The sequence below is a fragment of the Solanum pennellii genome, chromosome 2, assembly GCF_001406875.1.
Source record: "Solanum pennellii chromosome 2, SPENNV200".
NCBI classification, from domain to species: Eukaryota; Viridiplantae; Streptophyta; class Magnoliopsida; order Solanales; family Solanaceae; genus Solanum; species Solanum pennellii.
The window spans coordinates 35,401,364-35,421,101 of NC_028638.1; the positions used below are offsets into that span (position 1 = coordinate 35,401,364).

The 19,738-nt window shown below is 30.0% G+C and overlaps 2 protein-coding genes across 3 annotated transcripts; both read left to right on the forward strand.

Annotated features, from left to right (window-relative positions):
- Positions 1–1,975: 1,975 nt before the first annotated feature.
- LOC107009493 lies at positions 1,976–6,978 on the forward strand. The gene is made up of 7 exons (XM_015208833.2): positions 1,976–2,151; positions 2,853–2,932; positions 3,737–3,807; positions 5,597–5,667; positions 5,752–5,833; positions 6,030–6,079; positions 6,570–6,978. Exons 1-7 carry the CDS (start codon positions 2,053–2,055, stop codon positions 6,639–6,641), a joined length of 525 nt encoding a protein of 174 aa, XP_015064319.1. The 5' UTR covers positions 1,976–2,052; the 3' UTR covers positions 6,642–6,978.
- A 1,240-nt stretch (positions 6,979–8,218) lies between these two features.
- Positions 8,219–10,570, forward strand: LOC107011669 (heterogeneous nuclear ribonucleoprotein F-like). 2 transcript variants are annotated; one of them, XM_015211251.2, is made up of 2 exons: positions 8,219–8,353; positions 9,563–10,570. In XM_015211251.2, the coding sequence occupies exons 1-2, from the start codon at positions 8,337–8,339 to the stop codon at positions 10,338–10,340; spliced, it is 795 nt and encodes a 264-aa protein (XP_015066737.1). In that variant the 5' UTR covers positions 8,219–8,336; the 3' UTR covers positions 10,341–10,570. The 2 variants fall into 2 exon arrangements, with proteins under 2 accessions (XP_015066737.1, XP_027770551.1); XM_027914750.1 differs by having other exon boundaries at positions 8,237–8,353; positions 9,592–10,570.
- Positions 10,571–19,738: the final 9,168 nt, after the last annotated feature.

Sequence of the window (19,738 nt, forward strand, 5' to 3'; positions counted from 1 at the left end):
TTTCCTTCAATTCCTCATGAGTTCTATTTGTATAGATTCATTTGTCTGATTTTGATCATATTACGACTATTTAGACTTAACTGCATGTTTTTTAATCAATTCAAGGTGAACTCATGCATTGATCATGATTTTTTATTATAAACTCCAATTGCATGAATTTGAAAAAAAGTCATGAATCTATGAATATGTTTTCATGAACTTATGCATGATTTGTGACAAATAATGATTTATGATCAGGTTACTTAAAGATGCAACTATAAAATTGTAAAAGACTTTCTCACATGTGCATAAAAATTTGTGAAAGTTTTTCTCACATACATAAGAAATGATGAATGGTGAAAGGTTCTCTCAAACGTGGTTTAAGGAGCTACACTGTGATGATTCTAGTTTGGATTAGTATTTTAATTGTGTTTTTCAATGGATGATGATGATTTTATGTTTATGACTATTCTTTTGAGATTTTTACTTAGCACCGAGAGGATATTGAGATGGAGGCTCTCCCGTTACCGTTAGTAGAGGTTGGATCTGTAGTAGCAATCTTCTTGTCCCTAACTTTATGCCTCAATAGGTTGTATTAAGTAAAATAACTAGTGGATCCATCTAAATTAGAAGTTTAAGGTTGTTGTCTTGATAACAATGCCATCTCTTTTCGGTGTGAAAGCAAGACACCAAATTCTATGTTATAACTCACATGATTTATGTCAGTTAACGATAAAATTCCCACAAAATTAACTAAGGTGTTTTCAAATGTTTATGAAGCTTCCTCTTATGATTTCAAGATGCATTGATCATGTTTATGATTATGATTCTATTTAAAGGTTTTTACTATGTTAGGTTGGTCATGCATATCATGTCTTCAGAGAACCTTTCTCTAATGACTTGGGGGATTAATCAACGTAAAAGAGCAGCTAACATTGTTTTAAAACTTTACTTAGAGTAAAAAGTCAGGTTTTAGGCTAGTAATAGGTGAAAAAAGTTTGAAATACGTTTTTTAAAAAGATGACAAAAGTCTTTTACGGGGCCATCTATGGTTCGTGATTTATTCTATGAACCGTAGATCTCATCCGTGAAATTCATACTAAATTTTAAGGCTCAAATTTCATTCCAAGAGTTTGAACTGTAAATTTCTGCGTACCGTAAATTCATATTCTATTTTAAGGCTCAAAAGTTCATTCCGCTATAACAATCAAAGTTATACAAATTTGTACCATGTATTGTTTAATTCTTACACAAATACTAGGATTGAGTATGATGTTATCTAAAAGAATAGTCTTTAAAGATTATACTAGCATTACTTTTAAAAATAAAAACGAAAATGGTCATAATTGCACCTGAACTATGTGAAATAGATTAACTATATCCTTTATTTTATTTTGGGATTAAAAATGCCTCTGCCTTTGTCTCAAGAGATCACAAATGTCCCCAAGAGTTAACAACCCAATTTTTTTACTGTCTTGACAAGCCATGTAGAACTAACCATCCACCTAAGCGTTCTTAACTAGAATTCACTATAAAAAAATTGAATCTTTAGCAGCGACATAAGTCACCACAAAATTCCAAAATATCGCTACTATAGATTTTCAGTAATTTTTATCATTAGATTATAAAAATAATTTTATATTTTTTTTCTTTATAACACGGATATTATCTTCTAGAAATCACAAATAACATCGACTGAGGTGGCATTCGAAGATACTATTTGTTTTATTTTTATATCATATTTAAATACATAAAAAATATGAAAAAGCATTGTGTTGTAAGAGATTGAACAAGTAATTTTAGTAATATTATTGTAGATATATATTACTTTTACAAAATTAGGTCATAATCGAAAAATTAATTGTCAAATTCTTTTATTAAAAAAAAGGTTTTAATGGCAAACATTTTTTTATCCCAAATAAAACCGAGGATAAAAGAAAAAGCGTGACAAATTCAAAACTTTGCATCAGAAATCAGAGAAAGGAGAAAGAAAACACGAAATGCGGAGATATTGGTTCAGCAACAAAGATGAGGAATCCATAAAGTAAGCAGGAGAAAGGGCTGGAGAAGAAAATGGAGACATCAATGGAAGGATCCGTTGCCGCGCCGATTATATTCCTTATCGTCGTCGCCGTTCAGTACTTTTCCCGTCATGTCGAACTCAATACCAGTGTATTTTCTCCATTTCCCACCTCTTATAAAAAATTTATATTAATTTCATAATGTGTATGATATTTGGATTCAGGTGCGTCAGTGTTTTTATTTCTCATCCGATACATTGTTGATTTATGTGTTTGTGTGAGAGAAACTGTGTACGTACACATATACAACAATTATACTTGCATATCATATCCATACAGATGCGGACCTTTTTGTGTACGTATGAGGTGTAATTTGGGGAAAATTATGTATATATGTGTATATATAGCTTGAGATATGAGATATATTTCATCAGACACTTTAAGAACACTAAAACTGCACTAATAGTGTAGTGGTTTAAACCATGCGCTCCTCCTAGGTGAATGTATGGCTAAAATATGGAGCATGTGAAAACTAGATGTTTTATGTTGACAGTCATGCTACAAGTAAGCTAAATGTTGCACTTGGTTGAATATTGAGTTATTTATCTGTACTACCGATATATATGTATACGTATACACACACAACTGATCGCATAATATTGATCTTGTCTGTTATTTGAATAATCCATTTGTCAAGAGTTTAACACAAATGAAGTCATCCTGTTTATAGGTCAAAGTTTTTTTTTTCTTTCTGTTCAGATAAATCACAAATCTTCTAATCCTTTTTCTTAAGCAATTAATTGTTTTATTTTGCTGTTGTATTATCTCTAATATAACAGTCTTCATTGTCAGAGAGTTGCTGTTAATGCTGCGGAGTTGAAGTTGCGTGCAGAAATTAAGCAGCTGCAAAAGGAAGCGAATGCCATGTCACAGTAAGTGATTCCAATAGTTCAAGTTATTAATCTTATCTGATCTTGTATAGGAATTCAATATCTTCTACTGTAATTCGTGTTACTTGGAGTTCTGCACATGAGTGTTATATTTTCTCTATCTCTTAAAGTTCTCTTGATCTATATTAATCTTTGATAATTTCTCTATGAATATGACAAGTTACATCCTTCTAGTAATCCTCTGTCACATTCTATATGCTTTAATTGTACTCGAGGTAGAGTTTAAGATGTCAATTTGACTTTTACCTTACCTGATCAAAACAATATGCTTGTTTGACTTATATTATAACAATGACAGTGGATTAGAATGTTAATGTAAGTTTGATATAGAAAATCATGTATCAAAGTTCAAAAACTTGAATGATTTAATGAATCTGAGTTCTTGAAGGTTGCAAAATTGTAATTAAATGAAACGATCTCTAACATTTTTGAATGTTACAACACCGAAAGGGTGTCATATGGTGGAGTATTATTTATCTTCATATCTATACGGAGTGGAAGACTATATGTTAATAGTTAATGGTAGATGGTGAAAACAAAAGTTGCTGTTTTTAAGTAGAAACATGATACCAAAAATTTCCCTGTTATGCTGTATAAAACTTATGATGTGTCTTAGGAAATGTTCAGGTTTCCAACCAAAGTACTAGTATTTCTTCTGTTCATTCTGGGATTTTAGTTAAGAAAGTGAGAGTTGCCATAGGCTGGTAATTCACTTTGTAGGTGATAATAATTTTGTACAGTATATATGATATGTAAAAGCTTATGTTGTTTTCATATTGATTTCAGGCCTTCAACGTTTGCACAAGCTGCCAAACTAAGGAGGACGGCAGCAGCCAAGGAGCAGGAGCTTGCAAAAAGTATGGCATATACTACCATACTAAGAATAGATATTATTGTTTATCCATAATTTTTATAGACTTGATTTATGAGAATGCTTCTGCATAGGTTCGTATTTCTCCATCAAAGTATAGCTGGACAAGTAAAATAGCATGTAGAAAGAAACTTAAGGTACTCATAGTTGAAAAGACTATAGTAAGAAATGGCAGTCAGAGTCCCGATTACTCTATTTTGTCTGGTGTACTTGGGCTACCATAGAAAGCAAGCTAATAGAAGAATGCTTGGAGATACTTCTGTCAAATTTAGCTATGCCAGTACTAATTAGTCTTGTACCAATATTCCTAAAGTATATGGGTGGTGAAACAACCCGACTGAGATATCTTTAAGAGCAAAACATCCGTCCCTCTAGGTTCAGAAATAACAAGGTTTGGCGTGCTAATAGTTTTACTTCAACATCTTATCTTTTTTCCTACTGACCCATGATATCCTCTCAGCACTTCACAATTAGCGTGCACCCTAATTTTCTGGAGGATCTGGGGAACAAGGGTTCTCAAGGCTGTCATTGCAAATGGTCAGTTCCATTAACAACGTGTTGTACTCCATGAATAACAAGCTAGGCATATTAAAGGGCCAAATACACCTCCCTTTTTTTAGGACCTAAAATTACTTGAGCGGCTATCCTTTTAAGTAGCAAGTTTCCATAATTCTCTGATTATTGACACTTTTTTCCTGCCAGTTAGAGCATAAATAGTTAGAAACCAAGTCTACTATCCTTCTTATGGTTAAAAAGTAATGACAGCTTGGTGTGATTTTCTATTAAAACCTATGTTGTTCGAACTCTTCAAAAATGTTGAAGGGTGCGTGTAGGATCCTCCGAAACCAGTGTATTGTTGGAGGATCCTATACGGGTGCAGCAATATTTCTGGAGAGTCCGAGTAACATAGATTAGGACGATTTATGATTTGTTTTTGGAAGATGTAGAAAAATCTCCACATGATAATCATCCACTTAGGAGGAGCAATGATTGAGTGCCAACAAAAGCTAATGGTGGGGGTTTGAGAAGAAAGTAATTCATATCAAAATATAAATGGAACAAAAGATATGTGCACATGAGTGGTTGCTAGTGTAAGTACACTCAGAAAATGTAGACCAGTTCTCATATATGGAAAAAGAACTAACCAATAATATACGCATATGATGCATGCTATTTACAAATTAGATTTTGTTTATTGATGAAACTACTGAAGGAGTCAACAAGAAAGTTTGAACTGCAGCTAGGTAATCTAGAGAATAAGGGTTTTAGGATGTGTAGAAGTAAATCTGCATCTGAGTGCTGCAAGTTACGTCCCTCATAAGAAGAACAAAGGTGATCTAAGATTAAATGGGATTGTGGCACTTATGTGCAGACAAATCAATCTTGGTTCAGATTCCTAGAAGAATGGTAAGATAGATGCCGATATGACACATTGAATCCATCCAGACTTAGCAAAGAGAAGAACTTCATGGATACATAAGAACCAAATTGGCGGCACTCTTGTAAGTTGAGAGTATTGATTAGTCATGTTGGTATACTCACATTTTATCTCATTTTTGCCAAAATTATTCTAGTTGACTTTTAGATTTGTGTGTCAGTGAAAGAAATAAAGAGATCCTCTAGTATTAGAAAACCCTTAAATTTGTTGTAAAAATAAATTATTGAGTACATGATTCTCAGATGGTTATCGAGGCGAGGATTCATATACCAGATTGAGGTGTATTTGCTGTTCCTGTTGTCGTTTACTCCTAATAACTACATTTAGTTCCATACAGATCAAGAAAAGCTCATGAAAGAGATGAAATCGTCATATGATAAACACAGAAAGGCCCTAATGGTTGTAAAGGTAATGAATGTGAGCTTTGCTAGTCAAGACATTGATAACATTTGTTAAAATTGTAAGATACTTAATCAGCTACTGATCACACAGGTGTTGACTTACTTCATGATGATTGTCTGGTTTTGGCGTATCCCTGTGGCTTCCATACCTAAGCAGCTCCTGCAACCCTTCGGTACTGTTATCCCCTAGTATTTTTGGTTTCTTTGACCCTGCATGTCATTTTATCAACTTTAGGACTTTTGTGATATATTCTAGTAATATTTGCTGTGCCATGCCTTTCGATGGGATAGACAGTAAATATATATTTATTGCTTTCACCAACATTGTATGACTGTGTCACTGATGTGCTGTAACTTTCCATGTTGCAGGTAGGATATTGTCTTGGCGGTCTGGAGGTCCATCGAATGAAAATGTGATGGTAAGTATCGTGAGGTTTACCGTTGATTGGAATAAATCGTGACTGTATGAACTAGTAATGAACTTAGGTCTTGAGTTTGAACCTTTGAAGGTTTGGAGTACTCACTCAATTTCTGGGAAGGGTATCGTTCCTGATATCTTGAGACAATTTTAAGAAGTTAGGAAAAGATAATTTGTTTTTTGTAGGTGGTATGTTCGGGGGTTGGGGTGCTTATTCTCTCGTATTTCCATCAGTCCTCATTTCCTATGAAATCCCAAGTTCAATCAGCTATGAGAATGCCTTGATCGATAATTTTGGTGTCCATTCACTTACAAAAATGTGACTGAGAGTCTGGAGATTCAATCTTCTTTACCATTACTTTCTGTGATTCATTTGTAAAGTTTATTATGTCAAATCTTATCCTTCTTAGTGTGCCAATGTGCTCTTAATCCAGTCCAAAAATGCCTTTTTATTGAAGAATGTTCGACTAACTCTTTGTATGCAACTGCAGGTGGGAGTCATTCCATGGTTAATACTGTCCACTAGAGTCAGCAAACTTATCTGCCGGAAAATATTCAAATAGGAGAGTAAGGCTCTAGATACACACATCAATCGAAAAGAACCAAGATGGTCAGTCTACTGATGTGTATTTATTTGATTGCAATTAATATTCACATCGATGAAATTTTGTCCTCAACGAGTCGAATAATACTGTATCATTTTTGACAAGATACATTAGTGTGAAGAGTAACTCGTAAACCTTTGTATGGTAGTGCCAACAGTGGCATTGCCACAAAAAGCATAAAGCTATGCTCACTGTAGCTATAGAAGTGTGGAATCATGAATAGTAACTGAAATAAACATAGTTATAGGTAACATTTTTTCTTTTATCAATATTTCCAGGTGCCTTGTAAAACTTACAGTAGAAGCTATACTTTTGCTCAAACGATTGATGAGATTTTATATATAATGCAAGGGAAATGATCTAAACACGATACAAATAAATGTAGTAAAATCATATGATAAAAAGTCGACAACGAACTTTTGATTGATGTTGGAGAGAAAAGTCATTCATACTACGAGTTTATTTTTGAAGAAAATAAAACTGTTCCCAAATGCTCAAATTGAAAGTAAGGCCGTTGTTCTTTCTTTTTCTTCATTTTTTTCAACCTTCAAAAAAAATAAATACAATATGAACTTTAATTCTAGCATCGATAGTGTAAAAAGGATTCTTTTTTTTAACGCAATTGGATTAAGAATGTAGACTTTTCAATACGAGGGATAAACATGAACCCGTTTTATACCTAACATTTAAATGGTTGAATTTCAACACTCTGCAATACTTTGTTGCAAAAGATTTAGGAGCTGAATAATGTGTAGTTGAGTTTTCTTTGGTATTGAGAAGTCGATAAATAGCTTTGATATCGCAATTGGTGATTTTGAGAACTATTGATGATGAAATTGTTTCGATTTTAACAAAATATCGAACTTAATTTGATAGTGCAATTGATCACTATTCGAATTCCATTAAAATTGAATGAGGTTTGAGGGCGATTAATAGAAAAAAAAAGGACCTATTTTATGGCACAGTGTTGAAGAATACTATTGCCAAATGATGACAATTTTGTTAAATTGAAATTTAAGGGCAAATTTAAACTAATTTATTGGCTATTAGTTAAAAAAGAGTTCACATATTGAAAACGTTATATCTTAAGTCCATTACGATAAACCAATCTAACACATATTTTTACAAGAAATGTAGATTTAACCAAATGTATTTACAAAATAGAGGACACTACTGTCAAATGATAACAATCTTGTTATTTGAAATTCAAGGACAAATTCAAACTAATTTATCAATATTTATTAATCTTACTGTTAGTAAATAAAAAATAATAAATTTTTATTTTGAAAACTTTATATCTTTTAAGTCCATAAGAATAACTAATCTAACACATCTTTTTAGTAAGTAGATTTCAAAAAAATGTTTTTTACCGAACAGAAGACAAATTTGAATCATTTCATAAATGTTGTGGTCAAATTAGACCTTTGCCCCCTTTTAAATTGAAACAAAAATAAAAATATTTAGTCACTAATACAACGACGTCGTTTCGATTTAACTGTCCTAAGTCTAAATAATGAGTATATATATATAATCTCCTCATAAAACAATTGAGAGCTTTCTGGGCCTTTACACAGCACTTTTGTTCGCTAGGGTTTCGGTGCAGATTTTTGATTTTCGCTTCATCTGAATCGTTTTCTGCAAACTTGCGAAGCTATGTACGGATCAAGAGGGTGAGTTTATCTTACTTGATTCATTCTTCTCCTATCTGTTCATGTGGGTGTTCTTTCTTTTTCTATGTTGATGTTTTGTTTTCAAATTTTGTTTGTAGCAGTTGACGAATTTAGATGATGCTTTGTGTTTGTGCCTTGTAGTAATTAATTATTGATTCTTTTTCTAGGTTGATTTTGCCCTTAGATTGTAAAATTAGCACTTTCTTTTGCTATATATGGGAGGGTGAATTCGATAGCATGGGGTTTCTGAGCTGCTCTAGCATGCTTGTTACTTCAAGATTATTCTTTGATTGTTTCAACACCATACTGAAGGATAAATTACAGTTACATGTATCTATAACAGTTATCCTATATACCAACGGTTCATTATAACCCCCAAGTTTTTTTCTTTTGGAACCAATTTCTCATGTTTTATGATCTTTATAACAATATTATGATATAGCATCCAAGTAATATCCGTTATAGAGAAGTTCGCCTCTAGACCTTTTCAGTGTACACGAGTACCATGTTTTTAGGGAGTTGTGGATTTCTGGTTCAAAAATAAAGTTACTGAGCTTTAGGAAGGTCTTACTAGCAATAGAATTTTTTTTGATGAAGTAATTAGTTCTATTGCGGGCATCAAGATGCATAATAGTTACAAAAGCTTAGTAGCAAAAGGTCAACTCTCCTATACATTATTAATTAAGAATCAGGGAGCGGACATAGTTCAGAAATGAAGCAGGGCAATCTAGAAGGGGATAAATAAACCCAACTATACAAAAACATGAGGCAGTTAGCTTTTAAAGATTGGTATCCTGGCTTGGAATGTTTAGGTGATTTCCCCCTTTTTTTATATGATGGTAGGAGAACTTTTGGGTTATGATCGTCTTTTTCAGCATGATTATTTGCCTTATCTAGCTACTTTGTTGGTGTTGCTAGATATATTAAGAACATATTGAAGGTTAAGAAATAACCCCTTTAAACTTGAGAATTTTGTGGTCTGGTTTATGCTTAGGTATTGATTTCTCGTGATGTCTCCAATTTATGTGTTTTATTTTCTTGTAATTATGCTTGTCGGTTGGAAGCATGCATGAAATGTTGTGTTTTTGTTTGGAGAAAAGTAGTATATGAAACTAGGTGGTAGGAGAAAATATGGGTCGGGTTTGGTTTCTTATTAACAAGGTTGAGTGGGGGAATTTTTTTTTTCTTTTCTGGGTATCAATAATGAAGGGCAATGTTGGGGAGCGGGGGGTTTTCAGACGGGTACGAGATCGGATCAAAGAGACCAAGAATGATGGAATCAAATCCCTACTTCGCAGTGAACAGCAGTGCAAGTGGCTATCAGCAGGCTTTTGACTATGATAACAGATGTCAGCCTTCTGCCTTTCCTGTTGTTCGTTTAAGGGGTCTTCCATTTGATTGCACTGAAATTGACATTTACAAGTTCTTTGCTGGCCTGGACATTGTGGATATTTTTGTGGTCAACAAGGATGGTAGGTTCTCTGGAGAAGCATTTGTTGTCTTTGCTGGTCACATTCAAGTGGATTATGCTCTTCGGAGGGATAGACAGAACATGGGGAGGAGATATGTAGAGGTTTTCAGTTGCAAGAAGCAAGATTATTACCAAGCTATAGCTGCTGAGGTGAAGGAAGGAGGTTATGAATCTGACTACCGTGCTTCCCCTCCAGCTCGTCCAAAGAGGGCCCAGAACAAAGATCAAATGGAGTACACAGAGATATTGAAGATGCGCGGTCTCCCATACCGTTGTAAGAAATCTGATATCCTCAAGTTTTTTGGTAATGAATTTAACCTTACAGATGACAAGATAAACATTACCTACCGCTCGGATGGAAAAGCTACTGGTGATGCTTATGTGGAGTTTGCATCGGCTGAGGAGGCAAAGAAAGCTATGTGCAAGGACAATATGGAGATTGGATCAAGGTACATCGAGCTATTTCCTTCATATCCAGATGAAGCAAGACAAGGTGGATCAAGATCACGACGATGATGGAGAAGATCTCCTAGTATGAAATTTTTCATTTTGGGTTTAGACATTAAGTCCAGTTAAAGACTTTCTCACCCTGTTCCCGTATTATGTTTTCTACACAATATATATGAACCTGTGGAAGTTATCGAACTGTCCGTCTTGGATGTCTTAGTTGTGGTATCGGCCAACTCACTTTCAACTCTTGTGCCATCAATTGATTGTCTTTTTGTTGTGTTGTTTCGTTATGCTCAGTATTCTTGCTTGCAAGTCAATTACATACAAGATTATATGTCTTTATTTCCTTCTCCAATTTATTATGTAGATTGTTGGCCTTTCTGGTTTTGCTCAGAAGGGTTGGGAAGGCCCAGGTTACTATTTTCCTTGTCCGGGTACTTCTGTTTGTATGCTTATATCCGTTTGCTCGTTTGCTTCCTAGAACGCTTCTCTTTCTGTCTTCTTTATAATGATCTGACTCGATTGAGGTGTGAGGTCTTCGATTTCTACTTTCAAGTGTCAATTATAGTAATTATGACGAGTTTAGTGTTCTGTTATAGTAATTATGATGACTGATGAATTAGAGAGATATTGAGTGTTCTGTTATCATAGGAGATTATTTATGCTATTGTCATGAGATGATTTAAATCTGTCTTGCTAAGAGAAATGCTGAAAGAGGATTCAGTAATTTCCAAGAGATTGAGGAACAAGTAAAGTGAATGGTATGTTCAAAAACTGCTTAATACAAAGACAACCCCTTGAATTTGCTAGTAAAATTTATTTAGGCACTTGAATTCTAACTTGTTCCAATTGAACACATGATAAAATGTTTTTATTAGACATTTTCAGTTCCAAGTTGTGAATTTTTTGTGTGTGTATGTTCTTAAGTGCACATTACGTTGATCAGTTACTACCTAACATATTATTTACCTCCTCTGGTTATACACAGTATCCTCGGTATATCGTAAAACCTTTAGCTTGTTTCAGTTGAGTTTGATGTGATAATCGAAGTGAATGGTACATTTATTGTGGTTAAGTTAATTACCTAATAAACATTTGAGAATGCGTGCAATATTGAATTGAAAGTGTATAATAGGAACACTTTATCATATAGTAAGTTACCGTTCAAATGTTTAAATTTCAAATTTAAGAGGTTGTTTATGTGTTTGAGCCTTCTAAAAATGGTATGATATGTTCATCTCATCTTTGGGTAACAATTTATTAGTGGTCAACTCCCTGAAATTTGATTTACTATTGTATGGTTGACACTTGAATAAGCTTTTCCTAAGAAATAAATCAGCTTGTAGCAGTTTTTACTGATGTTTTTTTTTCTAGGTTACTAATTAATGCTTACTATTGAGAGTTGCATGAATTGTGTTTAAGTGATATAATTGCATTTTTCTTTAATTATATCCACTTGCACTCTCACTACACAACACAAAATATAATTTGATAGAACTGCACATGGTTTGACCAAGCAACCTTTTTGGTAGCATTAGCATTTTCCCTGAGATATTTTGAATTTTTGATATCTTATTTTAAGTGAATGAGAAAGAGTATATAGTTAATCTTGACTACGTGAAATTGAATAAATATGTTTTTATTGTTAATAGTTAATTCAGAAATATTTTTACCGTTAGTAGTTTGATCTAAAAATACTCTTATTATTACTTAATGAATCAAATATCCTATGATTAATTGTCGTTTCCTGATAAAGTAAGGAAAAAGTATTTCTTAATCTTGTGTGAATTAAAGTAAAGACGAACATTTGTTAATTAAAAAGAATATTCTTTGGAAAAGAATAAATATAAAAAGAAAAAATATATATTTATTTGAAAAATAACACTTTTTTGATCCATTAAGTAACAATATAGTATTTTTAGATTAAACTATTAATGACAGAGATATTTTTAAAACTATGTTACTATCAACAAAAGACATTTTTATTCAATAACACATCCTTAAAAATATTTTAAACTCTTTTTCGTAGTTTTTTTATTGGAAAAATAACTTAAATACACAACTATAAGTTTTATATTCTCTAATTTTCCCTTCTTTTTTTAAATATTACATAATTTCTTTTTTTTTTAAATTTTAGTAGAAGTGTATAGATACATAACATTCTCTCTCCTATAATACACAATCCCCCAATATAATGCCTATTTTTTCTCCACTAAAACACTCAATCTTCTAAATCAGTTTTTGGATTTTGAATTATTAATTTTAATTAATTTTAATTAAAACACCCAATTTTGAAATTTTGAATTTCAAAATTCAAAAAATTTGAAATTTCAAAAAACTGCATAATTTCTCTCCCGTTCTTATTGTTCTTCTTACTTCACCACGTCTTCAATTCTTCTTACTCCAACATTTACTAAACTTTACTCCGGCTTTACACATGATAAAGAGAGTGTATGGTGACTAATTACAACAAGCTCTGCAGAAAATCACCTTTCCTCGATGACAATTTAGAGCTTTTGTGGTGACTAATGCAACTAGCATGAATATGAAGCACCTCATATTCACGACTAAATTGCCACCAGTGATTGTAAGTCACTACTGTTATGCATAGGAGGAGCTATGCACATATTATGTGTATTTTTAAATCATGTTGTGGATTTAGCACGTAATTGGATATATGATTCAGGCCTACATTGTTTTGGGTTTGTATTTTTATACTTATTTTAAAATTATTGTTGAAATTAGTAAAAATTTTAAGGAATCCAATATGTATCAAAAAATTATGAAAATTATTATCATGTATCAGACAATAGGTTTAATACATAAGTACTAAGTGGATTATAATGTTTAGGCTATGATTTGATACATGAATTAGGTGTGTATCATATGATTTCCTATGTATCAAGGGTTTTTGAAATTTTTTATCATGTAGCAGTGATTAATTTTAATAACTGCGCCATCAAGTGTGCTTGCTGATACATTTTGAATCAGTGTGTATAGTGTTTTAGACGATGCATTGATACATGAAGTGTTTGCTGATACATTTTGAATCAGTATGCTTGCTGATACATTTTGAATCCATCAAGTGTGTATAGTGTTTTAGATGATGCATTGATACATTTTGAATCCATCAAGTGTGCTTGGTGATACATTTTAAATCAGTGTGTATAGTGTTTTTGACGATGCATTGATACATGAATTTGTTGTGTATCATAATGTTTTCTATGTATCATGCGGTTTTGAAAATAAAATTACTGCAGTTCGAAGTTTAACAGATTGTTCATAAAAAATGTATTCAAAATAGATGATATAATCTTTGATTTTCAAAATTTTAAATTAATATCCAATTACGTGCTAATTTAATGCTGATTAATGATCTGTTACCGTAAATTAAGCTATTTTAGTTAACAAGTTTAAATGTACCATTTTTTCCTCTTTTTTTCTTTACAGTTTAAATTTACCATGTATCATTTACCATGTATCACTAGAGTCTAAAGTATCAAGGCACAAAAATTTTAAAAGATTTTTAGTAAATACTAAATTTGTCGGGACAGAGTGTAATTATTGAATTACACTATGGATTCCTTAAATTTTTACTTTTTTATTTATATAATACACATTGCCGGCTCAATTGTATAAAAAAAAGGCATGTGCTTTTACACTCCAAATTTGAGAACCTCATTTTCCATTTATATATAATAATAGCTTACAGATTTGTACATGACTAACTTAGATCCAAAAAAGTTATTCACTTCAATTTCGCTTATATTTTTTAAAAAAAAAGAGTTGTTGAAGGATTTATAATAGATTATGATATTCCCTTATCATAAAGCATAGCTGTCCTCTAGGGTCTAGACTGTCAAAAGTGGTAAAATCAAAGCTTATTAGCACTTTGATTATATAATTATCATATAAATAATTATTGACCATTATTTAATTTGACCAATCTTTGTTAAAAAAAACTCTTCAACTTATACATCAATTATCGACTAAAGTAAACTCAATCACTTAGTCTGCCACTTTAACATGGTTTGAAATTTGTATCCACTTTACAAATGGCTCTTTAGTATTTCAACAATAATGTCTTTCTCCTTGTTTAAAATTTAGTGAATAAAGTTATCGATATTTATATTGCAAAGGCTTAATAAAATGTCACAAAGGCTTAATAAAATGTCGCAAAGATTTAATAAATAATGGAAAAATGTACAAGTATCTCTCTAGATTATGATGAAAATCTCAGAGATATACCTAATTAAATTACGATCCTATTACTTCATTTTAAAAAAAATTATACACCGTTTTGACTTACGTAGCATTCGAGTATCTCTCACGCGCCTCAATTATTGGAGTCACGAAGTGTGCTATATAAACAAAAGGTGTACAAAATTATAAAATAATAAATTTAGGAAGATAATAAAATGTTGATTTAGTTGAGATGTGTCTCTAAAATTCTGATATTAATCTAGGAAATACTTAATACATTTTTCCATAAATAATTGATAAAATAATCGAATATAGATAAATCGATCTTGACATCATTTTGATTTTTCTTCTAGAAAGAAGACTTAAAGATTTGATCTAAGTAGTAACTATTTGTTTATTCATAAGATGAAGTATATTATACATCAATTCTAGTGTCATTGACAAAAGAATCTTTTTAATTTTCCACTTGCATTTTCAAATTTTGACTTTTTCTATTTTCTAACGTAAGATGGTTGAATTTTGAAGTGAAAAAAAAATTATCCTCTCCCAGTCTTCATTTGTTCGTTAAATTTTGATTTTATATACTTATTAAGAAAATAATTATTAATATAATATTTTTTATTTTATTTCTATTAATTAATAACGTATCAAACAAATTTACTCATTTATATATTTTAAAGACAATAACTCAATGTTATTCCCTTCGGATTTTGTTATATGTTACACTTTTGATTGCACGTGCATTAAGAAATTAAGAAACTTTACCGTTCTACCCTTATTTAATATTTTCTTAAGGTAACTTTTCAATAAATGATGAATATGCTAGATTTCAAAAATTAACATGTATTTGAATGTCTATTTAAATTTTTGAGTTTTCTAGAGTCAAATTTTTTCACCAATTGATCTAAAAATTTAAAAAGTTTATTAAAGCTTCAACTTTCAATATTATTTTTTATTTTTCTTCCATTTTTTATTTTTAATTGTTTGTTGAGATTTCTTTTCAAAATAAAATTTTATAGAATAAGGAATGGAGAGAGTAATTAATCAAAGTACTCCAATATAGAGTACTACTTAATTACTTATTAGTTTTCCTAGATTGATCAAAGTATATACTTTTAAGACTATTTAATTATTATACCAAAGTATAATAGGAAAAATATGATTCAAACTATTTACGAAAATGAATGACATATAAAAATAAATCGAAAGGGCATAAAAAGATATCAGATAAAAGGAGAGAGCCTATATGTAACAACATTTATTGGGATTGAAATTAAGTTGTTATAGTTTCAATATAATCTGATTTGTCACATCATATGGTTAATCCAGACTAGACTAACATAAATAACATATAAAGTTAATTGTGGTGGTCCATAACATTACTATACAATGCCCTTTTAATTGAGAATTTGATGTTTTCTAATATAGCAATAATTATAGCTTTAACTACACATGTATCAATTCCACCACATATCAACTTTGACCCAAACAGATTCCTGCTATACACACTGCGTGGGGGTGGGGTGGAATTAGTAGTCCGTCAACGTTTTTACTACGAGAGTTTAAAATATAAAAAATAAATATATAAAAAAAGGTTTGGCCGAAGGGAGGGTCGCTCTTGATTGGGGACGTTAGGGTATTGATAAACAAATACGAGCTCTCTCAATTTATTTTTACATATTTAAAATTTTAAAAAATAAATTTCACTTTTTTCTGTATACCCTAACATAAATTGTTTATTCTTCAAATTTCTTTTTTTTTCTTTTCATTAGAAGCAAGAAATATTAAGCGTTACACACTTTTTTGTTGGTTTATCATATGAGTGTTTGAAATATTATTGCTATTGATATATACATATCCAATCGCTGCACTATCATAACATATACATACGTACACTAGACTAATCCTGGAAAAAAAAGTGGTAAACCAAATTAACTTAGGATTAAGCATTAAATTATGATGACATATATGTTTGATTGTTGTGGATTTCTACTATTAACAACCAATATAAGGAATCCATATGCATCATGGATGGGTTTGTTTTTCTAGAAAGCTTAACATAGTGAAATTTGTCTGATATGTGGTTACGCTTAATTTCTTTTATTAAATATAAATATAAATATTTTTTTGCATAGAACAATTTTCTTTTAATTAAAAAAGGGTCAATTTTGTACCCTCTTTTTTTGGGGTGTGTAATTTTTCTTTTTCTTTTCATGAGTTTTACATTGGTGATACTCTCTTATGTGTCATCACTTCACTTCATTTGGGGGTATTATGTTCTTTGTCCTGATTTATCTTAAATAATTTTTTAATTTTTTTTAAATTAGATTATTAAATAATATTTTTTTATTTTATAACTATTTAATATCATTATCCCTATTTTATTTTTTATTGTGTTCCACTTAATATTTTATTGTAAAGAAAAATCAACTAAAATAAGTATTAAAATAACATTAATAATGCCAATTTGATTAATGTTATCTTTTCTTGTTTCTTAAATTATTTTATGTTCAGTCAAAAATGTCACATAAATTAAGTTGAATCGAGTTTTTCGAATATTAAGGTGTGAATAATTATTGGAAATAAACTAAGAGACAAAATATGTAGAGATTAGCTGAGAGTTAAGTAGCAACAAAAACCTAAAGCTCACTAAATTAAGGCAACTAATAATATAATGAATCAATACTTTTAATATTTAGTAAAAATGTCAAAAAAAATAATTGTTAAAAACAGAAAGGAGAAATTAAGGGGAGAGAAAAATATTAAAACGAAACAATTGCTTAAAATTCTTATCAGTTACAAAATTCAAAAATAAAGAATTAAATTGACAATTTATCAAAATACACCAACTTTCATCTCTTTCTTCTTCTTTCACCATGTTCTAGAAAACACGTCTATCACCATTGTTCTAAAAATTCAATATTTAATTTTCTTAATTTTTTTTGAAGCAGTTTATTCTACTAAGGCATATTTTGACGTTATGAAATTATAATTTATCTTTAAAAATGTCTGAAATTTTATGAAGTTATTTGGCTATCATGTTAAGGCTATGAAGTTTATATATCTCATTTTAAGAAATTTTCCAGTATTCAGAATACAATACTCATGTATTCATGATATATGTATTCATCCATCTTACATATGTATTTTATTTTGCTTATTTTCAATATTACTTTGTATATCAAATAGTTTGTATTTAGATTTGATTTCGTATTTGTCCTAATGTATCCCATAAAATTTGTATTTAGATTTGATTTCATATTTGTCCTAACGTATATCATAAAGTTCTGTATTAATATTTTGATTTCGTATTCATTCTCAACTATAAATAACCAAAATACAGTTTAATGTATTCATTATGTGTGTATTCATCCTAATTACATCAGTCAAATAGTTTTGTATTTTATTTTGCTCATTGTATGTTTATACTAACTAGTTTATTTTTGATTTCTTATTCATTCACAATTTTAAATAATCAAAATACAGGTTTGTATTTAAATTGTCACTTTGTAAACATAAATTTGACTACAAACTACAGAACATTCAAAATACTTTCAAATACTTTTGCGAAACAACTAAATACCTAAATGCTAATGTGTATTTTACTAAATTTGAAATATAAAAACAAATCATAAAAAAAAAACTGATAAAAATTATTTTAAATACTAAAAATCTGATGATGAGTAAGTTAACAAACTGACATAAATATTAAAAAAAAGTGGCGGAAAATCCTCAATGCATACAATATGAAAATTCAATATAATGTGTGATTTTGAAAACAAAATCTGACAAAATAAATGATGAATTCAAAAATACCTTTATCAATTGAGAGATTCCTTGATTAATTGATAGATTTGAACAAATTGTTACGAACTTAAATAATTAGTTCTTCAACAATGAAGAGAATAATGGTGAAATTTTGATGAAAAAAAGAAAAAGAAAAGTGAAGATGGGAATGACGAAAACTGAAAGTTGATGAAAGAAAAAAAAAATTGAAAAGTGAAAGATGAAAAATAAATTTAATGGTACTAAAGCAGAAGTGTAAATGGATAATGGAGGTAAAATTTGATTCAAAGTTGGACTGTTTTAAGAAATAAAATTTGAATACAAATTATTATCTATAATATTTACATTTTGACATTTTCAATAATTATTTTAAAGTATAGATATTTTTACTAATTAAGTTAGGAATTGTGACTAGTTTGATAATTTATCCTTTTTTTAATTGGGTCATTTTTTGTGTTTGAGCGTTGAAAATATTTTGCTGCGTTCTCATTCAAACATCTTTGTTTTTGTCAACTGAGTTAATTATATGTAGAGTGACAAATCAAAATTTAATGTGTATGAGTGTAAAATTTTAATTCATTTAAGTTGTTAATTTTAAATTAATAATTATTCATTATATTTTTTAAGACAAATATAAGATTTTGGACTAAAAATACTAAATTCTACTGAAAAAATCATAAGTTTTATTTTAGCTCCACCCCAAATTGTACATACATAAATATCCAAAATGTGGGTGTTCGTTTTTCTCTGTTAATACCTTTATCTTTGTTCATTTAATCTTTTGACTTCAATCTATTGGTAATTTAAAGTTATAATAAAAAATTTGAAGGATAAATTTATTTCTTTTTGTCTTGATAAATTTAGATATGCATAATCTAACCTCATATTTTTTTTTGTTGGAACCCCTTTTAATAACAAGGAAAAATACTAAACTATATGTAAAAGTGTAATACACAACAAAATTGAGCATTTTGGGTTAATATACATTATACACGAGTTAGTTTGGATCTATTTCCTTAAATTAAGTGGTTAAAAAACCAATGAAATATAAGTACTTCCACCATTTACTTTAAAGATTATAAGTTATAATTTTTCTATATTAATATGATGATATAATACATTTTAAAATATTAATCAAAATTCAATATCTCTACTCAAAAGATATTTTGGGCTAGGAAATTGACAGCTAAATTGGAATAATGCTTAGTGCAACAGCAGTACTATGTTGAAATTCCATTGACAAAGTCTGATCAATTACCTAAATTAAGTATTCCCAATAATAAGGATTAGTAATATATATTAATTAAATTAAGAAGTGCACTTGATTAGAATAATGATTGCTCGATACATTATCAGGGGTACTAAGGTAATATACATATATATATTTTAAGAAATGGATATTTTTTGGAAAGAAAAATATTCGATTAATAATGATATTATCAAATTGGACAACATTTTGATTATTGGAGATCGAT

Bases quoted from the DNA above. Each gene is read 5' to 3' on its own strand.
- LOC107009493 (XM_015208833.2), top strand. From the start codon at position 2,053: ATGGAGACATCAATGGAAGGATCCGTTGCCGCGCCGATTATATTCCTT. The intron at 2,933-3,736 runs GTAAGTGATTCC...TATTGATTTCAG, and splicing joins GAAGCGAATGCCATGTCACA to GCCTTCAACGTTTGCACAAG. The intron at 3,808-5,596 runs GTATGGCATATA...AGTTCCATACAG, and splicing joins GGAGCAGGAGCTTGCAAAAA to ATCAAGAAAAGCTCATGAAA.